The sequence below is a fragment of the Haliotis rufescens genome, unplaced genomic scaffold (genome assembly GCF_023055435.1).
Source record: "Haliotis rufescens isolate VD_foot unplaced genomic scaffold, xgHalRufe1.0.p SCAF_1, whole genome shotgun sequence".
Classification (NCBI taxonomy): domain Eukaryota; kingdom Metazoa; phylum Mollusca; class Gastropoda; order Lepetellida; family Haliotidae; genus Haliotis; species Haliotis rufescens.
In genome coordinates this window covers 7,085,981-7,112,539 of record NW_025963779.1, presented here as the reverse complement: position 1 = coordinate 7,112,539, position 26,559 = coordinate 7,085,981, and the positions used below count along the sequence as shown (strand labels likewise).

Here is a 26,559-nt window from a genome sequence, read left to right as displayed (position 1 = left end):
AATAAACACGTTTTTATAACCAAATAGTATAATAATGGGATTAAATTGCGTACTTCAGTTTGGATTTGTTGACTGGTATTTCCGGTGTTACGTTTTTGTAGCGAACTTTAAAGAACCAACATACATTCCAAATCAAGAAATTAAAAAATTACAATAGTTTAGACCCAACTTACTTAAGTCATTGAGAAGACAGACAACATTTCTTACCAGTGTTAGATACAGATGGCTTGGGCGTTGGAGGAGGATGTTTCCGTGGTCGTCCAACCTTTCTCTTTTCAGGCACTGGTAATGGTGGACTCTGTTCACCACTGCCAATGGGTTCTAATGTGGGTGCAGTCTGACTTGAAAACAAGTTCATCAACTTGTGCCTTTTCTTTGGAGGCAAACACTGTTGGCTTGGAACTTGGCACTCCAACACAGGCGGACCAGAATCTTCTGATATACTCCTTTTTCGAGACATTTTCATTTTTTCCTTTAAGATAGGAATACTATGTTCTTTCAATGTTTGATCTTTCTTAGACTTGAGTTTTTTGACAGTTTTCTCCAGAATTAACTTGTCTTTCTTCTTCTTTTTCACATTTATCTTAGTTAATCTAAATATGCTTGGTAACAAAACCTCTCCAGGTCTTACTCGAATAAATGTATCACCTCTTTGTTCCGAAATAGCCATGTTTTCCAATTCATTTATCAAGCAATCCATATTTGCAAGAAAAACAGGATCAACAATATTTCTATGCTTTGACTTAAAATATAACAACTTCTTTTTCTTTTTTCTGTTTTTATCACCAGACCTGCCCAATTCATCATTTTCATCTGGTGTCCTGAATGAACTCACAGACAAAAGTCCAATGCCTGATGTTGCCTTTGGTATTTTTGTGTGAAATCCCCTGAAAAGGTACTCCCCTTTGAAAGATGAACTGTTTGATGATGAAATACTAGATGAAACACTAGCCTGCTGAAACTTGGACACAAATGTACTACTTGAACTTCTCAAGAAAGGTGTAAATGGTTTCTTAACAATATTGGCTTTCACTTTTTTACGTCTACCCCTTGTGTTTTTTCTCATCATGACATGAAGTTTAGGCTTTCTGATTTTGGGGACTACTTTTTGTGGTTTAGGCTCTTGAAAGTCACTGTTGGTGGTAAGTGTGGGTTCAATGTCATTGAGATTGTCTTCAACATTGAAGTCATGTATCTCTTCATGATCACTTTCAACTCCAGGAAACTGTGAGTTAATAGAATCCTGAACACTTTGTATGAGTGAAGTAAATTCATTTTCAACTGGTGATCGTTGATCATGAGCCTTGTCTTTTGTTAATTGGCTTGTCAGCGCAGCCAATGCTTTTTCAATAGATGCAGCACTGGGTCCACTTTGAATTGGTAGGGGATACTTCCGGGGCCTGCCCCTCTTACGCTTAGGCTGACCATCCTTGCCAAGTAATGGTTTACTGAAAACGTTCGAACTTTGAAGAAGTGACTTCTTCGGGCCAGGCCGTCTCCCCCTCTTACCAGGAACACCTAGCTTTTTCACAACCTGTTTATTTGGTTTCAGAGCAGAAGATTTTTTGCCAGAACCTTTCGGCCTACCAGGTCCTCTTTTCACTGGCACTTGGACCTGGGATTCCTGCAAACTTGATGGCAGTGTGTGGTTCATAAAGAGTGGAGCACCCATGCTTTCAAATGACTGCTCAAACAGTGATTGTTTTCCACTTGCCTTAGCAAGTTTCTGAAGAGCCTTTTTCTTCTTCAAAGCAGAACCTTCATCATCTCTAATTTTCTTTTTCCTCCCAACCTTTTTCTGCCCTTTAATTTCAAGGGGAATTTCACTTTTAGGTACCTTATATTTCCTCTTTGTGTAAGGTCTCTTTCCTCTTACCTCATGAACTGGTTGCACTGGCATTTTGTCAAATATATTCCTGTCCAGAGATTCATTCTTCTTACCAAATTTGCTCACTGATTGCGATATTTCTAACTCATCCAGAGTCATAGACTGATTCTGGTTTTGTTCAATGGCTGTACTGCTATCAGGGATATTGTCATAAAGTTTACTCTTTCTGTGAAGCATATTGGCATATTTCTTTTTGGGTGGCCTGCCTCGTTTCTTTTTCCCTGTAGAAAATGAAGGCATGAAGAACATATCCGCATAGCTTTTCTTTTGGTGTACACTCAAACTCTCTTCTTCCTTACTGTCATGCTGTTTGCTTGTTTCAGTCATGGGTGACTCTCTTGCAGTGCTAGGTTGTGGTGGAGGTGGGGGAGGGGGTGGTGGTGGCAAAAGTTCCTGGGAATTATCCACCTTGTGTTGCTCCTGCACATGTGAATCAATAGCATGGGTTTCCCCAAGAATAACAGAATTGGGGGAATCATTTCCCGATGGAGAACCAGCAATAGACTGAATACCACTATCTGGTGACACATTAGACATGGTGTCTAACTTAAGCAGTTGTTCGTGGTGTTCAGCTACAGTTCTCACCCGTTTTGCTTTCTTTTGATGTTTGTCATCAGCATCTTCATCAGTTGATATGTAGCTGGGGTGAGAGCTGCTTTGAATGCTGGCTGAATCATTATGTCTTGACTCAGTGTCTGTGGTATCACCAGAAAATTCCTTCTCAGAATCAGAATAAAACTTACTGGGATCAGTGGCTGGTTCAACAGTGTTTTGTGGTTTTGAGCCTGTGGAAGCAAGCTGTGTAGTCTTTGGTTTATCAGCTTTCTTAACAGGTGATTTACATACTGCACTGCTGACACACTTTGATTGAACAGTTCTGCTCTTTTCTGATGAGGTATAGTTCTCCAATGATGTAGTGGGACTCTCGTCTGAAGTGGATTTCATCAAGGATGTATCTGTGGATGCCTTTGCTGTTGGTTGTGATGTGGCTATGCTTGAACTCTGCAGAAAAGGGGAACAGACATATATTACCAAGATTTAAATTTGTATCTGTCAATAAACAAACCCATTCCACCAAAAGGTATGACTCAAATATTAGGACATCAAATGAGACAACTTTCACATTTTTGTTTTACAGTGATACACTAGTGATATATTCAGATATCCATTCCTTAATACTAAATTTGATAAAATTACCTGAGTCGGTTCTTGTCTGTCACTTTTCTCTGTCAAAAAAGCTGACTCGTTATCTGGGTTTCTAGCAGTTTGGTGTGATTCTTCTTCATCATCTTCTTCATCATCATCTATGTCCAAGGGAGACGATGGGGTGGAGCTTTTCTTGCGTCCGGTACAGGTTATTTTTAACTTTAGTTGGCCTGGATCACAGTTAGTCGCTTGAATGGAGAACTGTTTGTCATGGCTTTCACTGGCATCAGTGTCAGATCCTGATTCGCCGCTGGAGGAGCTATCAGTACTGTCTTCTTCTGCATACCCTTCCTTATCAACTTCACTCATTCTCCCCCAGCTCTAGCCCCGTGCCCCGTGGCTTCCCGTCCAGGATTACAGTCACTGTTCACTGGCCAATCAAACTGAAACAAGAAGAAGCATGCAATAACAACATGTCTTAATCTGTTCTTTCAACACAACTGATTACATTACTAGATTACAAATTCAAATAATTAACCCCATGGCTATCGATTTGTATCATCTTCAATATGCACCAATAACATCTTGAAAGTTTAATAACTACCATGAAATTGCAGGTGTGGTATTCAAAAACTAAAGATACATATCTTATATTAATAAAAGGGCCTCTAAAGGAAACTTATTCATAAATTCAAACTTGTTCCATTCATGAGATCTGCAAGCAGTCAATATGGTGGTCATATCTAAAACATATTTGTTTAAACTGTCATACTGATATCTAGTTAAGAACAAATAGACACATACCTATTCCATGCAAAAGTGATCAAGCTACATTGTATTAATCCTCTCAAACTTCTACTTTAACTCACAGCTATTGCTGTGAGTTGATTGACAGGGAATTGACAAGTCAAAAGTAAATTTCAATGTGGCTGTGGAAAATAACCTTGATAATAGCTTAGCCTCTAAAGGATTAATTGTTTTGATATGTGTAACAAATACTACTACAACATTATTCTGCACCTGCTATATTATACTTTGAGATGCACTCATGTTTCGAATACCAGAACTGGCACTGGTACTGTGCTGACATGCTTTCTTGTTAATGTATTTATCTCTTCTTCTAAACAAATGGATTATGGCAAGACCACCTTGGATGGTCAAAGGTATTTTTATAACACTGTTCGTTGATTAGTGTACAGTCTACATAGAATGATGCATCTTATCATGGTAATATGAACAGCTCTGATACATACATGATATATATGTGTTAAGCAAAGACTGGAAATGTATTGGTAAATTCAGCAGGGTTAGAAATTAACACTAGCCTGCGATTTGTACAAATTTCTGCAGGCCAGTACATATTCCCCCATTGTTTAAACATTACAAGGGCATCTTATCTTTACCCAGGCTAGAAAGCTTTTCAGTTTAGTACAGCCCTTTCTGATACTAAAGTTCTGAAAAAAATGCTCCCTGAGTTTGATTGTCTGTGCCTGACTGCACTAACATTCAAGATATGAATCTCCTCATTTGCAAGATGATCAAAATGTCTGTTCAAACATAGCTGTCACCAAAGTCAGCATGGTACCAAGCCAGCACATGTTTACCGAATAAGTCATTTCCGTAGACAAACATTCACCGATGTATACAAACACAACCAATTAACTAATACTTAGTTTCCAAACAAAAAACCTCAACGCAACAGAGGTACACATTTAATCCACAAGTAACTTAAAATTAAGAAAACAATTTTATCAATTTAGTCATTTGTAGAAAGCACCTGCATGCACAAAAATGCTTTGGGTTGCTGACTGGTGCTGGCACTTGTGGCAGTGAAGTCAACAGAAAGGTTAGGTATCGTTCTGACATGTGTTCTGTGTTTCTGTGCAGGTAAGTTCACTGTCACTTTGGTAACTGACTTGCCATAGTCATAATTTTGTACTGTCATGAGTTACATCTTTGGAAATGTTTTACTGACCACAAGTTTGTTAACAGACTGAACTATAGGCAAAGTATGTAGAGGTTATAATTTCAAAATCGTATGTTTGTCAATCCAGTAACAATTAATGTCAAAATATGTATTAACAACGATTGGTATATATTGCGACGTATAAAAATCGATACAATCACAGATACATCACACGAAACAAGCAACAGTGTTGAGTACAAACGGTGCACACGCTCTTCTAAACCGAGTCACAACAAACGAAAAAAAAGAAGAGTTCTTCCGCTTTCTGAGGCATGGTTCGCGCGAGAGTGAGATGGAAGTAGTGATGTCTGCAACACCACCCTGTTTTCTAAGTTCAGTATAAGGTCATAAGACATGTGCGTGGGATAGATGCACTGACTAATATCGCACTCGGCAGCTAGAACATGTCTTTTTAAAAGCTGAGACATCGCTACTTCTCCAGTTGTAATTTGCAACAAGGTACGCGCCAAAATCACACATAAATAATGCGATTATCCATGCAATATGTGATGTACTAACTAGATAATATGGTCAAAACAATCAAATGCATAGCTTACCTGTAGAATTTATCAAAGCATGTATCATCGATAACAAAATATTCAGATAATCGTATTTCTAATACACATCTCTTCTACGCCATAGTTCACACAGAAAATATGGCGTCTGAGGTTTCGAGGTTCGAAGGGAGAACAACAAGTGTTGAAAATAAAACTTAGAAGTTGACTAAAATAAAATGTCATACCCTTTTATTAACTATTTTTTAATCTTTGCTGTACGGCTTGCGTTCTTGAGTTAAGTGTAGCTCTATCCTACAATTCTGTTATTTTTTAGGCGGCTTTGATTGTAGACCCATATCCGAATTTCCTGTCGGGTCTCTTAAAGGTTGTTTTGGTGTTCATATGCAAATCTTGCGATATTAACGAATAACAAAAAATCATGTTTTTGTAAACACCATATTCACTAGTAAAAAAAGAAATGATGTTAAAATGTAGTTATGTGACATGAACAAAAGCAATAAAATCAGTCGGGGAAACTCCCACAATGCACTTTTAAACATGGATGCCTCCAGGCAGGTGCTTGCTAAAATGTGGAAAGGTATAACACCACTAATTGTTGTTATCATGTGATGTTTTCACGTGAAGAACAAGCGTGCCTTTTACACGAACCCCAAGCTTCAATTTATTGGAACCCAACAACCCATTTAAGCCATTAGACGCTGAAAAACACGTATAATCATATCACTGCTTGTTCGTTCAGTTTTCGATCATCATGACATCTGCATTGGGAATTTGAATCATAGATCTTATGTAAGAAAATCTGCGCAAACATGAGCGGTAGAAACTGGCACTATTCATGTAGTCCTTGCCATATGCCAAATAGTTACGGTATCATAAGGACGAGTAGAAATTTGCCATTTTTAAGGGTTTTGCTAAATGATTATATGATTATAAGGAGTGGATTATTATTGTTAGCTTCTATCGTTGCACATTGTACCAATGACAAAAGTTTTGGAACAATAACATGTTAACACTGGACTACATATGTCTTGTTACTTTCATAGTGACATTCCTCAGTGAGTGAAACATGTTGATTCATCGCCATCTTGTTACCGTCACATGGATTCGCCCCCTTCCATTCCATTTAAGTTAAAACTAGTCATATGACATGACTGACAGTGGGCTTTGAAGCGTATTCCTAGAATACATAATTAAGCGTTACATATTGTTTAGGGGCTTGAAAAGAGGTGAGGCTCGAAACATGTCATGTGAGGATATTATTAGTTATCATATTCAGTGTCATATTTTTTTGCTTCCCAAATATGACACCATATATGACAACTGAAGACACCGAAAAGTTTACACTATTTGGTATCTTTATCGCACATGTCATGTCAAAATGAAAACTTAACACTTACAACTGGTATAAATGACAGGACCAGTTCATATGTTTCCGATACAAAGCTTGATGTAAACTTCATCTTTAACAATGGAAAGCACTAAATGTGAACTTTTAAACAAGTATGACAGCTGAAATGGATACAATTATCATAAAAATGCCCACACATGATCAGAAATCTGAAAGCCACTGTAACTTTATGGTAGTCAGCCTTTTCCTAACGAGGGCTTTGTATCTATTCTATTGCTATGTGACGTCATTGGCGTCATGTTTCTTGTTTGTGATGTTATCCTGTGTTATGTTCTATGGCGTTGCTATTTCTAAATCAGTGACCTCCGTTGTAAGCTTTTAGTCTCTTTAAATTTTATTACTTAAGTCATGAACGTGGTTTCTTTAAAACTTAATGTCTTTGCACATCACAATTAATTATATGAAAACACAAAAGAATATTGTATAACAAATTTCTGTACCAGAATTGTCATGTGAGATGTGTGAAATGAGTGTTGGAAAATAAAAAAAATGGCTGTTACTGACGGTATACGGTCTCATTTTAGGCCAGTAACAACCATCCTGGATTTTTACTGACAGTATACAGGCTCATATGGGGTTAGTAGTTCTGCTCCCTGATTGGTCAATCTCAATTTGAGGCACAATAAGACGGGGTATGCGTACTCACAGACACATGTGTACACAATAACCCAATAAATTATGTATTTTTGGCACTATCTGTCAGCAACAGAAATTTAGGTTTCTCTGTCAATATTTATTCAGACATTCAAGTCTGCTGTAACTAATGATGCTGATCAAGTTTCAAAGTTGCCTGTTACCATGGTTACAGGTGTTGGGGATCCACCTCTGAACATGTAACGGATAATAAACAACATCAGTCAATCAATAGTTTACTGACAATGAATGTTGACATGCTCCTGAAAGTTCATGCTTCAACTATGCGTTTGAGTGATACCGCGTCAGGTTGATTATGTTATCACGCTGCGTGTACCCTTTGTGAATGAATAAACGATCCTTTATTTACAGGAATCCTCCCTAGGCTTCACCCCTATCATCACTTTGTTACCCATGTGTGTTGATGATTGTTTTTGTTAATATCTGTATTTAAGAAATAAACGACGAGTGGGAGTTGTTTATTGTACAATAAAGAGAATAAACCATGAGGGATGCAGCCACGAGTGGTTTATTATCCTTGAAGTGTTTTATTGAAGGATAAACAGCGACCATGAGTCGTTTATTTCTTATGTGATATCAACAGTTTGTACAGCCTTTTAATGGATGTCAATAAATTGTACAAGCTTTCAAAACATTTACCCATATTTAAATAATGATGACTGCCCAAAAACAATCTGACCTCGGCAGTGGTGGACAACTCCATTTTATGTACAGGGGGGTATTCTCACAATTTTCACATAGATTATCTGCCCCTTTCTCCCAATACTGATTGTCAAATCTCTCCCACGTTTTGGTGCGATCATTCGGCCATTGCGTTCATCTACGTTGTCCAGCTACATCTATGGGGAACAACTCCACTCCACTCTCAAAAATAACATCATCCTATTTACGACGTCATAAGTTGCAAGCGCCTGTTCGAATCTCAAGAAATGATGTCATGATAGAACAATGTTTTATAGTGAAATAAACCACGCTTCGTTCTTCATTGTTCTTTGTGATTTATTGCGTAGCTATCTTATATATCTAATTATTAGCTTTATGACTATTATCCATCTCCGTGGTTGATCACTTGCTTGGTCTCGGATTCAGTGTCCTGTGTCTGAGTGGGCTATTCATGTTTAACTGCGGAATGGTATCTCAGTGTGTAGCACTATAAATTGGCATCTCCGGACTAGTACAAGCAGACACACACACACACACACACACACACACACACACACACACACACACACACACACTTGCATGCACATCACTAATTAAGGGCAATAATCTTGGACGCAGCATTAAACCTCCTTCACCTCACCTTGTTTATTACGGCTCTTCTATTCAGTTCCTCTTTGTGGCAAAATTGAAGCTTTGAGAACTTTCAGAATTATAGTTCTCAAGAGCTTCTAGTCAATGGGGACTACCATCATTGGATTCTTGTTTGTCCTCAGCACAATTTTGTTGTCACGACTAACGTGAATTTCGAAGGCTGTATCGTTCTGTTTTGTTCCAGGGGCTCTGACAGGTACAAGATGCGTGTGTCGTCCAGCATCCAGAAAGACATTGCAGTCAGCAGTGAGACAACTATCTTCAAGGTGTACAGACAAGAGCCAGACACGACTATCTTCAAGCCTTGCTGATCAAGCTGATGTGCCACTCAACGAAAACCAGACAAGAATCAAGCCAGTGTGTCGAACCTCAGAAAACAACCCTGTATGTAGTTCTGTGAATTGTCTCTTATCCAATTTAGTTTCTTCTTACAGCATGCAACCATGAGATAATACCACCTAGAAACTGCTCTGGCAAACCCCCAATCGATCATATTTGACTGATGGGAATTAATACTGACCAATCAAAAACTCTTGACTTGCATGATATTGCAACAGTGTCCCCAACAATGAACATGTCAAAACAAGGTATTTCTTTGTCAATCGTTAGCATTGTCTTCAGTTCTTTCAAATTCTTATGTGTATATCATTTTTTAATTTGAAGTTTACACGAAATACAGCTTTCCATTGGACAAGAGGTCTTTCACATGTCTGTGTAACTGCAAAAGTGTATGAACGACACATTTTGATGTTCATACATTTTTCACGAGACTGTATTCTTGAAATGGCGTAAACATTAACAGACTACTTCCACATTCCTGTAGAAACCCCTGGGAATTTCCTAGCATGATTAAATTCAGAAGCATTGTTTCTGATCACTTACACCCTTTAATCTTGAACTTAGCGTTTTAGCATACATTGGGAAATGTCAGAGAGTTTGACCGAGTTTGTCTGTTCAGTGATATCCTCGCTACGATCCATCCTAGAGAACAAAGCGAAGAAAACACATACAACTTGACAGTGACAGTCTACCTTATGATCTATGTGATACATCTATATAATAATCTTTCAATGATTGTCCAATTTTTCAATGTTGACTTACACTTTTAATAGCCACGGGACCCATGAAGATCCGGGTTAGAATAGGTCTTCAGCAACCCATACTGGCGGTAAAAGGTGACTATGCTTGTCGTAAGAGGCGACTAACAGGATCGGGTGGTAATGCTTGCTGACTAAGTTGATGCATGTCATCGTATCCCAGTTGATGCTCATGATAACAATCACTGGATTGTCTGGTCCAGACTCGATTATTTACAGACCGACGTCATATAGCTGGAATATTGCTGACTGCGGCGTTAAACAACAAACCACCCACATAGCCACAGGTTCATTAACAACTTCGGAAACATCTGCCATCACGTTTATCGTGCCGGCCATTTTGACATCATGTACATGTATTATGACACGCGGTCATTGTGAATGACTTATTATATATCTTTTTACTTCTATATTTGTTGTAAACAAACTACAAAAGATGTCTCTGTGAGCATACATATGCTCTCCTGTTAAGGAACTACTTCTTTCCACGAAACAGGTGGTTGTTTGGCTGTCAGTGTAAACAAGAAGTCACATGTTCTAAATGAATTGTGTATATGTTACAGGAAACAAGTATAATCAGTGATTAAGTCTAATGACTGAAAATTTCAGTGATTATGTCTAATAACTGATTCACTCGGTGGTTATGTCTAATTACTGAAATCTTCAGTAATTAGACATAATCACTGAAATGAACCAAGGGATTTTATACTTGTTTACTGAAAGCATATCCCTGCCTTGTTTTTATAATGTGTGCTAGTTTTGAAATTAGATTAGCTATCAAAGTAAATACAACCTCCTGTAACCAGATACCTTACACAAAAATCACAGAAATAAGCTTAAACAGTTCAATCTTTTATTTCATAAAATGGTATGACGTGAATGGTATGACATGAATGGTATGACAAATAGCAGTCAGATGGACACTCAGGAATGTTTGTTTGCACATGAAAGACTTGAATGACATCTAGAATTACATTGCATCTTGGCCTTAAAACATTTGCAGCGATTGGTCTGACACCGTTTAGTTCCAACACAATTACACCTTACAAAGCCTTGACCACCTCAGACTGAGTCAAGTTGAACCGCTTGACGCAAAGAGAGTGTTCGATCGGTATTGAAATCGTCAGCATTATACAGGGTTGAAGATGCAAGGCCAGTCCGAGCATCAGATCCGAAGAGAGCTGCAAATGGTGAGGTTTTGATACCACTGTGGAGACTTGAATTCTTCTGAAACTGGACGAACTTAAGTCCTACAGTCCATTCACTGGTGTCATTGTCTCCAAGCCAAGCAACTAGAATGTCTTTAATGTCACAGTTCGCCCTCTCTACAGAACCTTGGCTTTGGGGATATCGAGGCTTTCCGTGCACGGTCACCAATGAGGGCCACATAAGTTTCAATTCAGTTACAACCTGTGCTGTAAATTCAGATCCATTGTCACTTTGGAGCACACAAGGAGCGCCAAGTAGGAGAAATATGTTGATAGGCGACTTCAGAAGCACGTTTAGACGTTAGGGGACGCAACACAACAAACTTGGTAAGATGATCTTGGTAAACCATGATCCACTTATACTGGCCTTGGCTCATTGACTGCATGTCTATGAGGTCCACTTGAGCCCTTGAATTAAAGTCCTTGGAAAGAATGGGCTTGACAACGGTGCCCTTGTTGGTTGGTTGCTTACTCTTCCGCTGGCACTCCGTACACATGGATTTGAAGAGGGACATTGAATCAATGGTGATGTTGGCATACTTCTTATTTATTTCATGAATCATCTTATCTCTTCCGCCATGACCAGTTGCCAGGTGAGCGCGCTCGATAGTGTGAGATTGGCTTAGGACAGGATTATGAAGCCTTATCACAAGTTATTATAAAAAGGCAGGGATATGCTTTCATTAAACAAGTATAAAATCCCTTGGTTCCTTTGAGTGATTATTGAAGTGATTGAGTGAAGATTTCAGTAATTAGACATAACCACCGAGTGAATCAGTTATTAGACATAATCACTGAAATTTCCAGTTATTAGACTTAATCACTGATTATACTTCTTTCCTGTAACATATATAGATCTACACCCTTCAAGGTGAAAAATAGTGATATCAAATTATAATTACATGTGACAGGCACTTAGTTTGGTTGTTTAGTTTACATAGATGTTCCCTGATCATGTTGAACGGGTGGGCACACTATTTGCTGTGCAGAGTTGTGTCCCTTTGGTGCAGCAGAAAGGAATGTGGGGGTGGGGGTGGGGGTGAGATATAAGTTGTGTCAAGATTGTTAACTGTACCTTTATATGTACATTACTATATAATTGTTCAGTAGTGTGTTATCAGCTGGGGTATAATTGCTAACTAGACACATGGGGATGTGAGACAAAAATGAATACTAGTCTGCCATACATTTGGTAGACAGGGTATTTTATCAATGTTTGGATCAATCATTACAGCCTTACTCCTGCATTCATTCACCAGTTCACTTACTCATTCATGCAATCACCCATCCACTTATCCATTCACTAATCCACTCACTCACGCATGCACATACCCCATACACTCCACAATTCACTCACTCACTCACTCACTCACTCACGCATGCACATACCCCATACACTCCACAATTCACTCACTCACTCACTCACTCTCACTCACTCACTCACTCACGCCTGCACATACCCCATACACTCTACAAGTCACTCATCCACTCACTTGCCCAGTACTTCAACTATTCAACCATTCTCTCACATACTCTCTCACTCATCTGCCCATTCATTCTCTGAATCACTCATCTGAACACTCACCTTATCATGCACTCTCTCATTCAATTACTCATTCATTCGATCATTCACTGTCTAATCCACTCATTCATTCACCTACTAACTCTACCTTCAATTCATTCACCCAATCACTCTCTTGCTCAACTGTCTATTCACTCAGTCATGCGCTTCCTTACTCACTCACTCACTCACTCACTCATCCATACAATCCCGCATTCTTTCACTCTTACTTTATCACTCACTCACCAACTCACTCACTCACTCACTCACTCACTCACTCACTCACTCACTCCCTCACTCATCCACCACTCATCCACCACTCACTCCACCACTCACTTACCCACTCGTTACGCGGAGTAAGTAAGTATGGTTTTAAGCCACTTTTAGCAATATTCCAGCAATATCACGGCGGGGGGACACCAGATATGGGCTTCACACATTGTACCGATGTCAGGAATCAAACACAGGTCTTCAGCATGACAAGTGAACACTTTAACCACAAGGTTACCTGACCACCCTTCGTCGCACGGAAGACCCGGGTCAATTCCCCACATGCGTACAATATGTGACCATACTCACTCACCATACATACTCACTCACTCTGTTCCCTACTCACTCACTCACTCACTCACTCACTCACTCACTCACTCACTCACTCACTCACTCACTCTGTTCCCCAGCTACACCACAGTGGCAGACAACAGGGCCAGCACTACACAGTGCCACCAGGGATGTACAAGGATGTCCTACAGAGGGCGCTGCCATTAGAGTTCAAGAAACAGGTATGTGCGACATCATCACTAAACCTTTCCGCAAATGAAATTAATCACAAAATATTTTTTCTCCCAATATTCAATCTTTGATTGGTATTTGATAAAGATAATCACAAAGACCCATTTCAGGTGAAGACATTTGGAGAGGCATGTGTGATGATTCGAGAGCCTGCGTTGGAGGTGATGAACTACATCCGCAATCTCAACCTTGACCTCCCAGCATCCAGAATTGTTCTCTGTATCCTTGCTGATGAGTGAATAGCTGCTACATTATCTCCACAGTCTTGGAACAGGGGGCACGGGTGGCCCAGTCGTCTAAGGCGCCGCGATTCGCTGTGCAGAGTTGCGTCCCTTGGGCACGCCAGAAACCTATGATTGTGGGTTCGAATCCCGGTTCGCCCCGATTATGTTTCTAGGTTTGTCAGCACCATACCCGTGCTCGTGGGTTTCACCGAGGTGGTAAATGTCTGAGACCTGCATCACTCCGGGCTTTCCTCCCACATTAAGCTGACACGCCGTGATATAACTGGAATACTGTTAAAAGCGGCGTTAAACCCAACTCACTCACTCACTCACTCACAGTCTTGGAACATTTACAGCCAAGCTTGGACTCAGCCTATAGTGCATGTGTGAAAGTGAGACGATCCACATCAGTGTTTTATTTACCTTGACTTACAAAAGGTATTGTACATTGTATACAGATGTATCACACCTCACACGTATTATACAGTGTTTAAAGGTACAATGTATTCAGATGTATCACACTTCACACATGTTATACAGTGTTAAAGGTGCATGAACACTCCATAGAACTATTAAGCCCCCAGCTTGTTTTATGGATTTGGATTTTACAGTCGCATGTGAGTATGATATTCAGTTTGTGTCCTGGCTTGCTGGTGGAGATGTATTCCTTATCATGATGCAGATGGGCGTCGTGGGAGTGGCCGAAGCATGTCCTTGGCACACATTATGCACTACTGTGCGGAGGACCAGTGGATTATCCTACATGCACCATGGCGTGAGTGCTCCGACTTAAACATCATCACGTATATGTACATGATATTTATGGCTTAAGCCACTCTATGTTCTATGTTCTTGTTTCATAATGTTTTTGCTGACAGAAAATATCCATAAATTTTGCCGCGGGAGATTTCAGGTTAGATTCCTGAAAATTCTTGAAGTAACAGTTTTTTCAGTTCACTTGACCGAATAGTTAAGGAGCTCATGTCATGGCCTGTTTGTCTGATGTCATTTGTTCCCCGTGCAGCATTAATGTATTCTCAGAAAGCACTGGACCAATGAAGCTGAAACTTCACATGTTTCTCCCTACCAATGGTGAAGACCCGGGTTCGATTCCCGACATGGTACAATATGTAAAACCCATTTCTGGTGTCCCAGAAATTGCTGGAATAGTGCTAACAGCTGCGTAAAACCATACTCACTCACTCCCTTACCAATGGTGAACCCTAACTTGTTAGGGACGTTCAAACCCGATTTTCAATATGGCCACTTAGGCAGCCATATTAAAAATGCTATTTTGAAAAAACATTCTGACACTGTTTTAAAGATGCTCTCGAATTCTCTTGAAATGCATATTTGACTCTGAAAACTTCTCTGAAACTGAGAGACTGACTGAGCTGAACTGTGGCATGTATGTTTCTCCTTAGGTTGACATGTTTGGTTCAAATAATTAAATGTATTGTAAGTGTTTCCTCAGTACTATATAGAATATCTGAATATGAACGCTGAACATCTAAAGGGTATACAGAGCACTTCACCAGGACCATTCCCGCTCCTACTAATCAAACCCGCAATGACAAGATTTTCAACCTTCATCTCTGACGGTTACTACAGCGATCAACATCGCAGTTGGGATCGATACCCCCTGTATATGGAGCCGTTTCATCACATGAGGGTCTACCCATGTGCATTACCATATCGTGATTACAACCACCGCGATACACCTTGGAGATTGGTCCTTAGATCGTTGTTGGATCGCCGTGCCTTCCCTGTTGCCATTGTTCCTCTTCGTGATGGTTCGACTTCTGCGCCAATTCCTGCACAAGTCATTCATCCTGGATCAGCAGCTCCTGATCCCACAGATGTTACCATTGCATCAGCTGTTATCAACTTGGGTCCTAAGCCTTCCCCCACCTAATCTACAATGTCGACCCTGTGGCCATCCTTCCTTGGATTGCAGACAGAGTTCAGCTCAAGCGCAGTTATTCTGCGTGTGATCATGTTTAGCGTTCCCTCGCCCGCGTCCTCAACCATCACGCTGCCTCCAAGGCCTATCCTGTCTGGTGTCATGGTGGGGTAGCCTAGTGGTGAATGTGTTCGCTTATTTGACTCCCAGGCTCGATTCCTGTACCCTGCTGTAATATTGCTTGAATATTGCTAAAAGCGACGTAAAACCTAACTCACTCACTGATGTCGCTACTAACCTTGACAAGGCCTTTTGTACCTTCCACCAATTATATTGTTGACTACAGACTTCTCATTTCAACTTCAGCGACACCAACACGCATGGATTGACTTTTACAACCGTGGCTCCTGAACTAGATTGTGATCTTGAGACTCTCTTACCTAAGTGGTTTTCGGTTGCCTCTCCAGTGGAGGATCGTGATCTCTCTCATTTGGATAGCACCGCTCATCGAGCACTCACACTGAATTCCACCATACTGTCGGCAATGGAAGCCATAACTACCTCTGTATCCCATGTCAAAACTTCTGAAGAAGCTTTTATTGGACGGATGTTTGTACTGATTCAGGAGACGTTTTTACCCCCTTGGATCTCATCTTGCACCCTGCTCAGACAGTTACAGCTCTCTGCTGTCGGGGTGTTCTACACTCACAGTGGGGCAATCAATTCAACGTGCTTCCTTTGTCTACTCAGTATATATTTGCTAAAAGGATTCAGGAGGTCGTTCAGGATGTTACACACGACACCCATCTCCAGGTATCATTGGACCTCCTCCAACTTCAAAAGCAGCATCTGGAGGAGCATCGGAAGAGATCGATGTCAACTTCAATTCGTTCCTTCACAGCAAGACCTCCTTGAAGTTCTGGGAGCAAAGACTAGTTCCTTTTGTGGCCTAGGGTGAGGCCATCAAGGACAGCAATGTTATTGGCTCCAAGTCCTCTGGCTGCTCTGTGTCATTCCAGGGATGTCGGCGAGACCTCCAAGTAACTCACATCAGCCATGGGATGACTGGGAACTTCTGCCCCCAGCCGTACCCATTGTAGAGACTCTCGTAGGTGGATGACTCAGTCATCCTGGCCGATCCTGTCATCACGCTCCTCCTGCAGATTGGTTACAGGCTGCCACAACGGTTCGGCGAGTGTATCCAGCCAGCCAGCGCCCGGTGCTAAAAAAAAACCATGCTATACTATAGAACGACTAGGTCCAGAATCCCGTTCTCAAGGGATTTTACTTGCCAGTCTTCCTGGTCCCGAGGAAAAATGGTTACGAATGAACTCGTATCCAGAAGATCCTCTGCAATTTTGCATGACATGTCTCGCGCTCCTTCGAACATTCATCCAAACTGGTGACCACATGGTCAGTCTCGATTTCCAGGACATGTATCTACACTTACCCATCCATCGGGAGTGTCGCCATTTCCTTTTGGTTCATTTTCCAAGGCCGTCACAACCAATGGAAGGTGCCTCTGCCTCTATGCCAATGGCAACAGCTGCTCGGTCTTCTGACTTCAGCCAAAACCATCACTCAGAGAAGTCAACTTTAACTTCGAATGATCTAGTGCTTCCTGAAGCTTACATTTGCCATGTCTCAATCTCCCTGTCGATCTCTCTGGGTCCACATCTCCACTGGTGGCTGGTGATATCGAATGTTTGCTCAGGAGTCTCTTTGCGGCCGTTCATCCCATTACAACACCCCTTTGTCGCTGCACTGGCCGTGGACTGAGGCGCACACTTCCATTATCTACAGGTGGCAGGACACTGGTCCATCAAGAGAAGCGACTCCATATAAACAATCTCAAATTCAAGGCGGTCATTCTGGTCGTGTCCCACTTGGAAGAGCTCTATCGTGTGTCACACCTCATGATGGACAGTCTGTCAGTCTCACTCCCTCCATCAAACCCCTCATCTTTGCATCTGGCTCATCTCCAGAAGTTGCTTGTTGCCAAAGGGTTTTGAAGAGTGTAGACAAGACCATCCCTGATGCTCACCATACCTCTACTAAGACCCTATGTGACCACAAATGGAAAGGGTTCTAAGCCTACTGTCGAGGTCGTAACATCACCCAGCCGACCACTGCTTCTTCTCAATAGGTTGCCGAATATATCCAACATTTGCGATGTACTTGGAAGCTTTGAGGGTCCACTTTGGCTACCTACCTCACTATGATCAACTTCATCATTGCCATAACAACCGGATCCAAGATCTCTTTGGTTGCTGAGCTACAGTCCCTCATTCAGTCCTACAAGTTGGCTGATCAGTCGTCTCTCTTCTGGTCAACAAACACATCATTTTAATTAATTGTTTTTGTCAGCTGAGCTTATGATGGGACCTGTTTGTCGTCCATCATAAAGATATTATTCTAAGAAACCAACAGACCAAATGATGCTGAAACATGACCTTTGTCCCGACCAATGATGACACCCCACTTCTGATTCTCAATATGGCCGCCATGGTAGCCATATTGAAACATCTATTTATGACCATTACTCTGCCTTTTACTTTCCAAATGTTATGAAATTTTGTGCATGCATAGTTAGTAGTTGGGCTTGACAATCTTTTAAATTTTGAACCTGTTGCCTTTAAATTGTGTCAAAATGCATATTTGGCTCTGTAAACATCTTCATGTCCTGACGATTTATTGTAAAAATATTTGAATATCAATGATGCAACAACTTTTGTTATGTGTCTCTTTCATTTGGCATATTAAACAGTTGACGACATATCCAGGTGAGCTACAATGCTGTGGCACTTTTCTTTTTGGATTTTGAAAAATGTGGGGCAGGCTCACTGGCCTTATTCTTTCCTGTGAAAAAAATTGAAGCAGAATGTGAGTATGTCTTTTCACATTTTGTCCTCTGAAATAATAACGAAATGTTGGTTTGAATGCTTCAGCCATTACTTGGAACCGAGAATACAAGGAAATCTCTCAGTCATCCCACAAGCCTAATCGCATTGATCACCCTGCCCATGCTGGGGAATGGCTACTCAATTTCCAGGCACAGAACAAGCATCTCCTGAAGGACATCAAGGTGAGGGACCATGTTCATGTTGTCTGTCTATCGTAATAATGTCAACATCACAGCTCCGTTGAATCTAGTTTGTACACCATACTACTTTATGTCTGAATGGTTTGAAATAATATTTCATTTTGACCTAATTAGACTTTGTTACGATTGAAGTTTGGGTCATATGATAATGACATGAGGCCCTCTTTGAGTGGGTGTTGAAGCTGTGTCATATTTGTGGAATTTTTAGAGACAATATGTATATGTGTATCCCAATTTTAAACAAAATGACCATTGTTTCCCAATTTGATTGTCAAAGGCACTTAGTTTGGATAAGCCCCTGCAGTGGGAATCATGTCCTCATTACGGTTTGCTTGTCATAACACCTCAGAAAAGAGGGGTCTGCTGGTCTCAGGTCCTCAGTACCCTTTGCTTGTCATAACACCTCACAAAAGAGGGGTCAGGTTGTCAGGTCCTCAGTACCCTTTGCTTGTCATAACACCTCACTAAAGAGGGGTCTGCTGGTCTCAGGTCTTCAGTACCCTTTGCTTGTCATAACACCTCACTAAAGAGGGGTCAGGTTGTCATGCTTTGTAATGGTTCTGAAGTTTTCCTACTTTCACTCACTTGTGTGCCTGGCCTAAACTTGGTATTTACAGAACTAATATTGCTGTATCCTGGATGAAACAGTATTCACTCTCATTCACTGACCTCTTACATCCTCTGAAACAACACTATTTATACTACCAAGTTAATTGTTTCCAACAGATTCAGTCTTCCTATTACTGGACAAAACGTGAATCAGCAGAAAAGGGAACGCCACTCCTAGACATTGTTGAATTTGTAAGTACCCATCTATGCAAGGGCCACGATATTACTACAGAAGAAAGGTATCCATGCATTTCTGTGTTTTGGTGTCACTATAAGTTTTTTGTAAACCTCCAGTGACATCATCCTGTTGTTGTCCAGTGTGAGTGTACCACTAGGCTACAGAGGTGCTGACAAATCACGATGCTTTTAACAATGTCTTTTTAAGTACCGTATGCCAGCAACAGATATTTTACAATTGCTTCATAGGCTTCATGGAAAGTAAGTTTGAAACATGAAAAGTTTCTTATTTTGGTATAGGTATAAGTTAGATAAAACACTTAGCCTCAGGTTTTTATGAGATTGAAAACCCTCATCCTCGGGATAAAACCTTGGGATAAAACCTCGGGACTAATGCCCCTCAGTTTTCCCCGTGGTTTCAGACATTAAAACTCTCTCTTCATCCTACTCTTAAAACATGCATAATAAATTAGTCATGTTTGGTTCAGTTTTCTTTGCATAACAGTGTGTTATTGTGTGAAGCGTCACCAGTGCTGATTCCTGTTTGAACAGGGTATGAACCGCATCAAGTTTGCCGCTGACTGTGTGGGAGTCATTCTCAAGGAGCTGAAGCAGCACGCCAATCAGAAACAGTAGGCAGTCGTTTCAACGTATTTCTCTAAACATACCAAGGAAATCTGGCATTTGTTTCTGAAGTTTGAGTCTTGTGTAGTTATTCCAAATAAGCCCTCAGTACCCTATGCTTGTTGTAAGAGCTGACCCCCGTGAAGATCTGGGTTAGAATTAATCTTCGGCAACCCATGCTTGTTGTAAGAGGCGACTAACAGGATTGGGTGGTCAGGCTCACTGTCTTGGTAGTTGGTCTAGACACGATTGTTTACAGACAACCATCATATAGCTGGAGTATTGCTGAGTTTGGTGTTTAATAACAAACAAACTTGTCAAGATATGGTAACAATGTGTGACTTAGCTGATGGTGGTGTAACTTGGCTCATATATGATCCTTTACAGAAGCATAAATGAATATTCACTCACTCAAATATATGAAAGTTGGTTTATCATATAATGAATAGTGTTTTAATCACCTCATACCAATCTGATAAACATTGTATCAGGATCTGATAAATATGCAAATATCAGGAACTGCTTTTAATCTCCATAGATTGATTCAATGTCTGCTTCCTCAATAAATTATTGACAACTGTTCTGAGATATCAGAGATATATGCTGTATGTAACGTTACTTCTATGAAATTATGACTTAAACAATGATTATTGTGAAAATGACATTATATGATAATGAGATCCACACTCAGCTAAAAATCTCTATGACTTTGTTTACCATTGTGTTTCAGGATTAAAGTAATGGTTGCTGTTGATGGAGTGAATTCATTATGGGCTCCAACTAAAATAAGAACAGATGAAAAGGAAATAGTAAGAGACCAACATATGTTGAAGATTGGATGAATGGATTTATATGTCAATACAGACCTAATTAAAAAGATGGCTTTGTGGCAATGGTGACATGATTTGGTCCAAACCAAATTCACTCACTCAATAACGTGAAGGTGACTTCTTTAATGATTACTATCCTGCCATGATTCTATGCAGTTTGTTTCTTCTCTTTGATACCCATACAACATTGAAAACAGCTCATCTGAACGCACGCCGAAAGTCGGCCATGCATGGAGTTTGCTGACCTTGTTGATCTCCTGCTTTGTATCGCCATGCAGGATGGAAGTGGGTTTTTTTCTTGAGCAAAGACATAATCATTACTTCTGTTCTTCATATTGCTGTTGCTATTTTAGGCCTATATTGTGTACAACAGATTTGTCGGTTTCGTTATTCGCATCACATTAACTCGCATTTGGGTGTTGAACATTGGTCTTTCATACTTGTGTAGTGTGTCCAGTGTTTGTGCACTTTCATGGGTCTAATGGTGTCATCATTTTACTTCCTTCCTTTTACAATGGGTGTGCCTGCTTGTCTACGCTTGCATTGTCACCCGTTACGTGGCCTCTTCGGCGACATTATCCGGGGCTGTTCCTGTCCCCTCAACCTCTATGTCTCCAGCACTAGCAGTTACTCTGGATGTCACAGAACCTCCTGCAGGAGATTCCTGCAATCGACGGGGGGCACGGGTAGCCCAGTCGTCTTAGGCGCCGCGATTTGTTGTGCAGAGTTGCGTCCCTTGGGCATGCCAGAAACCTATGATTGTGGGTTCGAATCCCGGTTCGCCCCGATTATGTTTCTAGGTTTGTCAGCACCAAACCCGTGCTCATGGGTTTCACCGAAGTGGTAAACGTCTGAGACCTGCATCACCTCAGGCTTTCCTCCCACGTTAAGCTGACACGCTGCGATATAACTGGAATACTGTTAAAAGCGGCGTTAAACCCAACTCACTCCTGCAATCGACTGAGTTGGGATACCCATTTCTGCACCTGCTGAGGTGCCTGCAGCTGCTCCAGTTGCTTCTGCGTCTGACGTGGACCTGGTCAAGAAGTCAGGGGCAGTACGATTGCCATGTTGTAGCAGCCATGAACACTGTATTAGCATCTTCCCCAAATTGCAAATTAAGCAAGGATCTGGAAGTCTCTGCTATTATCAAGAGTTTCCAACACAAGTCACCTTTGAGTGGGGTGAGCTTGCCCTGGTGCCTTAAAAACTCATGTTGGATGACCATAGGTTTACGATTTCTCCTTAGCCTCCATGCAGGTTCCAACTTTTCCTTTAGGTCAAGATTAGTTTTTCTCCTAGGTTAACTGCTTGGGTGCAGTCAGAAACGCTTGCTTCATCATGTGAAGTTCTATCGATGGTATCTCATGTCTTTAGTACCACCCTTGCGGGGACTGGTGGACCCACCCTGCATTAATTTATCATGTGTAAAACAGTGACATTGTTCTATTTGTACAAAGACAAAAAATATAAATTTGTACATTATTTAGGGACTGCTCGTTAATTATTGGTGCGTGTGTGTGTGTGAGTGGGGGGGGGGGGAGGTGTGTGTGATGGAAAAATGTTACATGAATTTGGTGGCGCTGTAAAAAATTGTTACATAAAATGGGTGGGGGTAGGGGATATAGTATTTTTGTATTTAAGGTGGAGTCATCATTGAGAATGTTTACAAGACCCTATTGTTTCATTATGTCTCTTTCCCTTATATGTTATAGAGCTCTTATGGCTAATGGTTCTTATTGCATGTTTGTAGTGATTATGCCACGAGGTTTTTCATTCTTGTTCAAATGTGATCGTCTCTTTTCAGGTGCCAGCTTCAAATATATCATTAGTGCATAATTTCAAGAAGATTTTAAAAAGTGATTGGGTGAGTAACACAGTTGAGAGCAACATTTCAAGTCAGTTTTATGTCACTTTGGAATTACTTTCGAAAGATTAAGTTTTCAGGTTTTAATGAACAAGTATCTTAGAAGAAAAAATTTTCATTCCCTGTACCGGTACTTCTTTTGGTATATTATTGAATCCACTGATCAACATTAACCTATGAGAAGCAATGATTCTATTGTTGATATAATTTCACACATGACAAAGTTTCTGTTTTCAACTTGTATACTTAGTTTGACGAAATTCATCTTCCCGAGGCAAGTGAGTTAACTGACTATAAAAGTCCAGTTTCCACCCTTGCCAAACTAGGCTGAAATATGGAGTTACATTTTGGCTGGACTAACAACTCTATGCATAGTCCGAACAAAATCATGCAACAAAATCAAAATCTGGGTCGTAAACTGTAATGCAGATTTTGGTCGATTGCAGGATTTACAATGCATGTGCCCCGCCAACTCGTCAATAGATATTTCCTAAATCTTTTCATGTTTTTAATCAAGGTGTTCACATGATTTGATGCATTTCGCAATGTAAGACTTGTTTTATCACAATTATAGATTTTTTTTATCCATATGATCGTCTTGACCAGGCTGCCATTTTGTTTGAAACAAATGCAAGTGATACAGGAGGTGGAGTATGATTGGTCTTAGGAGAGGCATAGAAGGGACATAACTCATTATAGCCACTAGTGGCGCTTCGGTCAAGGTGGAATTCTAGCCTAGTTTGGCAAGGATGGAAACTTGACTTTTAAAGTCAGTTAATTCTTGCCTCAGGAAGATGGACATTTTGATGAACATAAACATCTGAAACATTTTTTTCCAACTTTCTCACTATTTCTGTCCCTGATAAAATATCAACCAAAATAATAAAATACTTGTCCAAGTAATATCACTGTTGGAGCCAATATTGGATAAGAAAACCAAATTCATTCACTCACTCAATCTTACTTACATATTGATTTGTTGTAGACAAACGGGGTCATTGTATGTACGGTAGATCCCATGGCCAATACTGATGATCAGAGAGAACACGATACACCACAGTACCTACTGGGAAAGGAGGTGAGTCTTGACATGGACACGATCCAAACATTCTGTTTGACCTGCCTGAAAGCAGAGCCTGTCTCAGGTTGTGGGTTTGAAGTGATGATCGGGTTTCTCAGTGACCTACCTCGCTGATGGTGTCACTGTCATCATGCCCTAATAAGAGTGGATCACTGCTCATACGATCAGCCAGATTTGTCTGGCCACGAATGGATCATTGAGTTGTGACATGGCTGGAATATTGCTGTCACATAAAACAATTACTCCCTCACTTATGCTTTTGACTAGCTGGCATGTATGAATATGATTCCATAAACACAAGAACTAAATTTAGATTGAAACAAAGCTTATTATTTGTCTGTCATGGATTTGTGCATGTCATTGTAGGGTTTTGAGTGCATGGATCCATTTATCCCAGTGCTAGTGCCATATTACACCGAGAAGGAAGCTTACAGCTGTATTCAGTACTTCATTGACATGAACTGGATCCAAACACCCGAAGGTGAGATTCCCATCAATACTTCTCATACATGATTAAACTAAAGACAGCCTTTTATAGGCATGTTATAGCCACTTGCTAAATCTCTAATGGCTCTCTGTCAGTTAGGGGTAGAATAGGTCTTCAGCAACCCATGCTTGTCGTAAGAGGCAACTAACGGGATCGGGTGGTCAGGCTCGCTGGCTTGGTTGATGCATGTCATCAATCCCAATTGCATGGATCAATGCTCATTATATCAATCACTGGATTGTTTGGTCCAGACTCAATTATTTACAGACCACCGTCATGTAGCTGGAATATTGCTGAGTGCGGAGTTAAACAACGAACCAACCAACACTGTCAGTTATCATAGTTAAACTTGTACCAATTTTAAATGATGAAGTCATTCATTGGAGCACTTCCAGTTAGTTACATTCATATATTCTTTTAAAGATTGTTTTTGAAAACATTTATGTATTTTTTGTTCCATCATGTCTGACTACCAATTTCATTAATTCTATATTTTGTGAAACTTAAAATGCTTTAATATGTCAAATGAACAGAATGATTGAAATTGTATATTGTAGTATTTTATTGATTTACCGTTGTCTTGTCAGTTGTCATGCCTGCTTCTGAAGTAACAGCCATATTTAATATTGTATTGAATGCTGAGGTTAAGTACGGTGTAATACAGTGTCTGTTTCTAACCTCATTTGAAATGAAATAACTATTCAAATATTTGAGTAAAGACAAAACATTACAAAGTTACAACACTCAATGGCTCAGAAATAATTCTTAATACAATTGTTGACATTTGCAGTCTGGGCTTACTCAGACTGATTTGCTTACTGTCTGTCATGTTTTTCCTGTATCAAAGATTCAAACCCAAGATTTTGCTGACAATGGCGTCAAACTCTGAATGCTTGCTCACTCATTTCAATGATAACTTTGAAGCGCACAGAACCCAGAGTGAACATTCCAGTTTGGATCAGTTGTCCAGTATGCCATGCTTGTCAAAAGAACAGACTGAAATGGTGCAAGGTGGTGCAATGGCTCCTGTGTTTGAATACTTCTGTGTTTGGTAGTTAAAGGCAGGCTATCTCATTAAAATCAGACCTATTATTGACATAATACCTCTCTGTTTGAATATCTGACAACACCGCCATGATCGATCATGTCAGGTGAACCCTGAGCGAATTAAAAAGAGTGAAAAATACCACTCTTTCACTATGTTGTCTACAAGCAAGTGTTATGCAATTCTTAATGTGACTTGTGTCACATGACATGAAATGTTGTTAATATTCTCCTATTTATTTTACAGGAAAAACAGAAGATGGCAAGAAAGAGTTAATTTTCCTGAGCAATCAAAATCCGTACTTATTAACACGAATTTGTGCAAGTAGATAAGTGTTTGTGTGTGGTACAGTTGCTCTAGTTTCTTAAAAGCAACAGTGGCATCAATCCAGGTGTCAGAAGGTCACCTGTATCAGAGATGGCCACTGAAGAAGTGTTTATGGAAAGCAAAGAGTGGACAGAGTGACCACTCATACTGACCAATCATCGGTGTAACAAGTTTTTTCAAAGAGACAGTTAAAGATGTCAAGTGAACTTTCAATCTTAATAATGAGCTTGTCAAAGGAATTTGGTGTGAAGTAAATTTGCTGAACTTTCTTTGAAGTTGAACTGAACTAAAATAACTGCTAGTACAAAAAATGGACCCACTGTGTCAATGATGAGATGACTAATGGACAGCTAGTTTGATGGTAATAATATTGAATATTATTGACCACAGCAGTTTGTGTGTGTGTGTATGTCACATGGTTCATAAAGAAATGTGACCAAAACAGTGCATCACCAAATCAATTGGTGTTTTCTGTTTGGTCAGACAAGATTTAGGCAACAACAAAAATGATAGATGTAATAGAGTCTCTACCTGTAACCAATTATCAATGGTTTACCAAAGGCAGTCAGTCAGTCAGTTCCAGTCTATTTGATGAAACAATCCCAGCTTATAGGCCGATGTGTGTAAGACAATATTTATATCAGTATTGTCTTCCCATTGAGCAAGTAGTGAACATATTTCATTATCACATTATCAGTGTCTCATGGCATAGTGCTAACATAAACAACCC

The 26,559-nt window shown here is 40.3% G+C and overlaps 2 protein-coding genes across 3 annotated transcripts in view; one reads left to right on the top strand and one right to left on the bottom strand.

Moving 5' to 3' along the window:
- LOC124136680 (histone-lysine N-methyltransferase ASH1L-like) overlaps positions 1-5,676 on the bottom strand; it is a 47,547-nt gene extending 41,871 nt beyond the window's left edge. The window contains exons 1-3 of the mRNA XM_046502664.2: positions 5,558-5,676; positions 3,086-3,477; positions 208-2,890 (exon numbers count right to left, since the gene is read on the bottom strand). Of these exons, the coding sequence (XP_046358620.1) occupies positions 208-2,890; positions 3,086-3,403 (3,001 nt within the window). The 5' untranslated portion in view covers positions 3,404-3,477; positions 5,558-5,676. The remainder of the gene's footprint in view (positions 1-207; positions 2,891-3,085; positions 3,478-5,557) is intronic.
- On the top strand, positions 5,278-26,124 carry LOC124136681 (28S ribosomal protein S29, mitochondrial-like). Of its 2 annotated transcripts, none has more exons than XM_046502666.2 (13): positions 5,278-5,459; positions 9,079-9,278; positions 13,441-13,542; positions 13,663-13,771; positions 14,459-14,551; positions 18,628-18,764; positions 19,509-19,583; positions 20,121-20,200; positions 20,923-21,001; positions 22,830-22,889; positions 23,875-23,967; positions 24,337-24,451; positions 25,749-26,124. In XM_046502666.2, exons 3-13 carry the CDS (start codon positions 13,492-13,494, stop codon positions 25,832-25,834), a joined length of 978 nt encoding a protein of 325 aa, XP_046358622.1. In that variant the 5' UTR covers positions 5,278-5,459; positions 9,079-9,278; positions 13,441-13,491; the 3' UTR covers positions 25,835-26,124. The 2 variants fall into 2 exon arrangements, with proteins under 2 accessions (XP_046358622.1, XP_046358621.1); XM_046502665.2 differs by lacking the exon at positions 5,278-5,459 and adding an exon at positions 6,043-6,095.
- Positions 26,125-26,559: the final 435 nt, after the last annotated feature.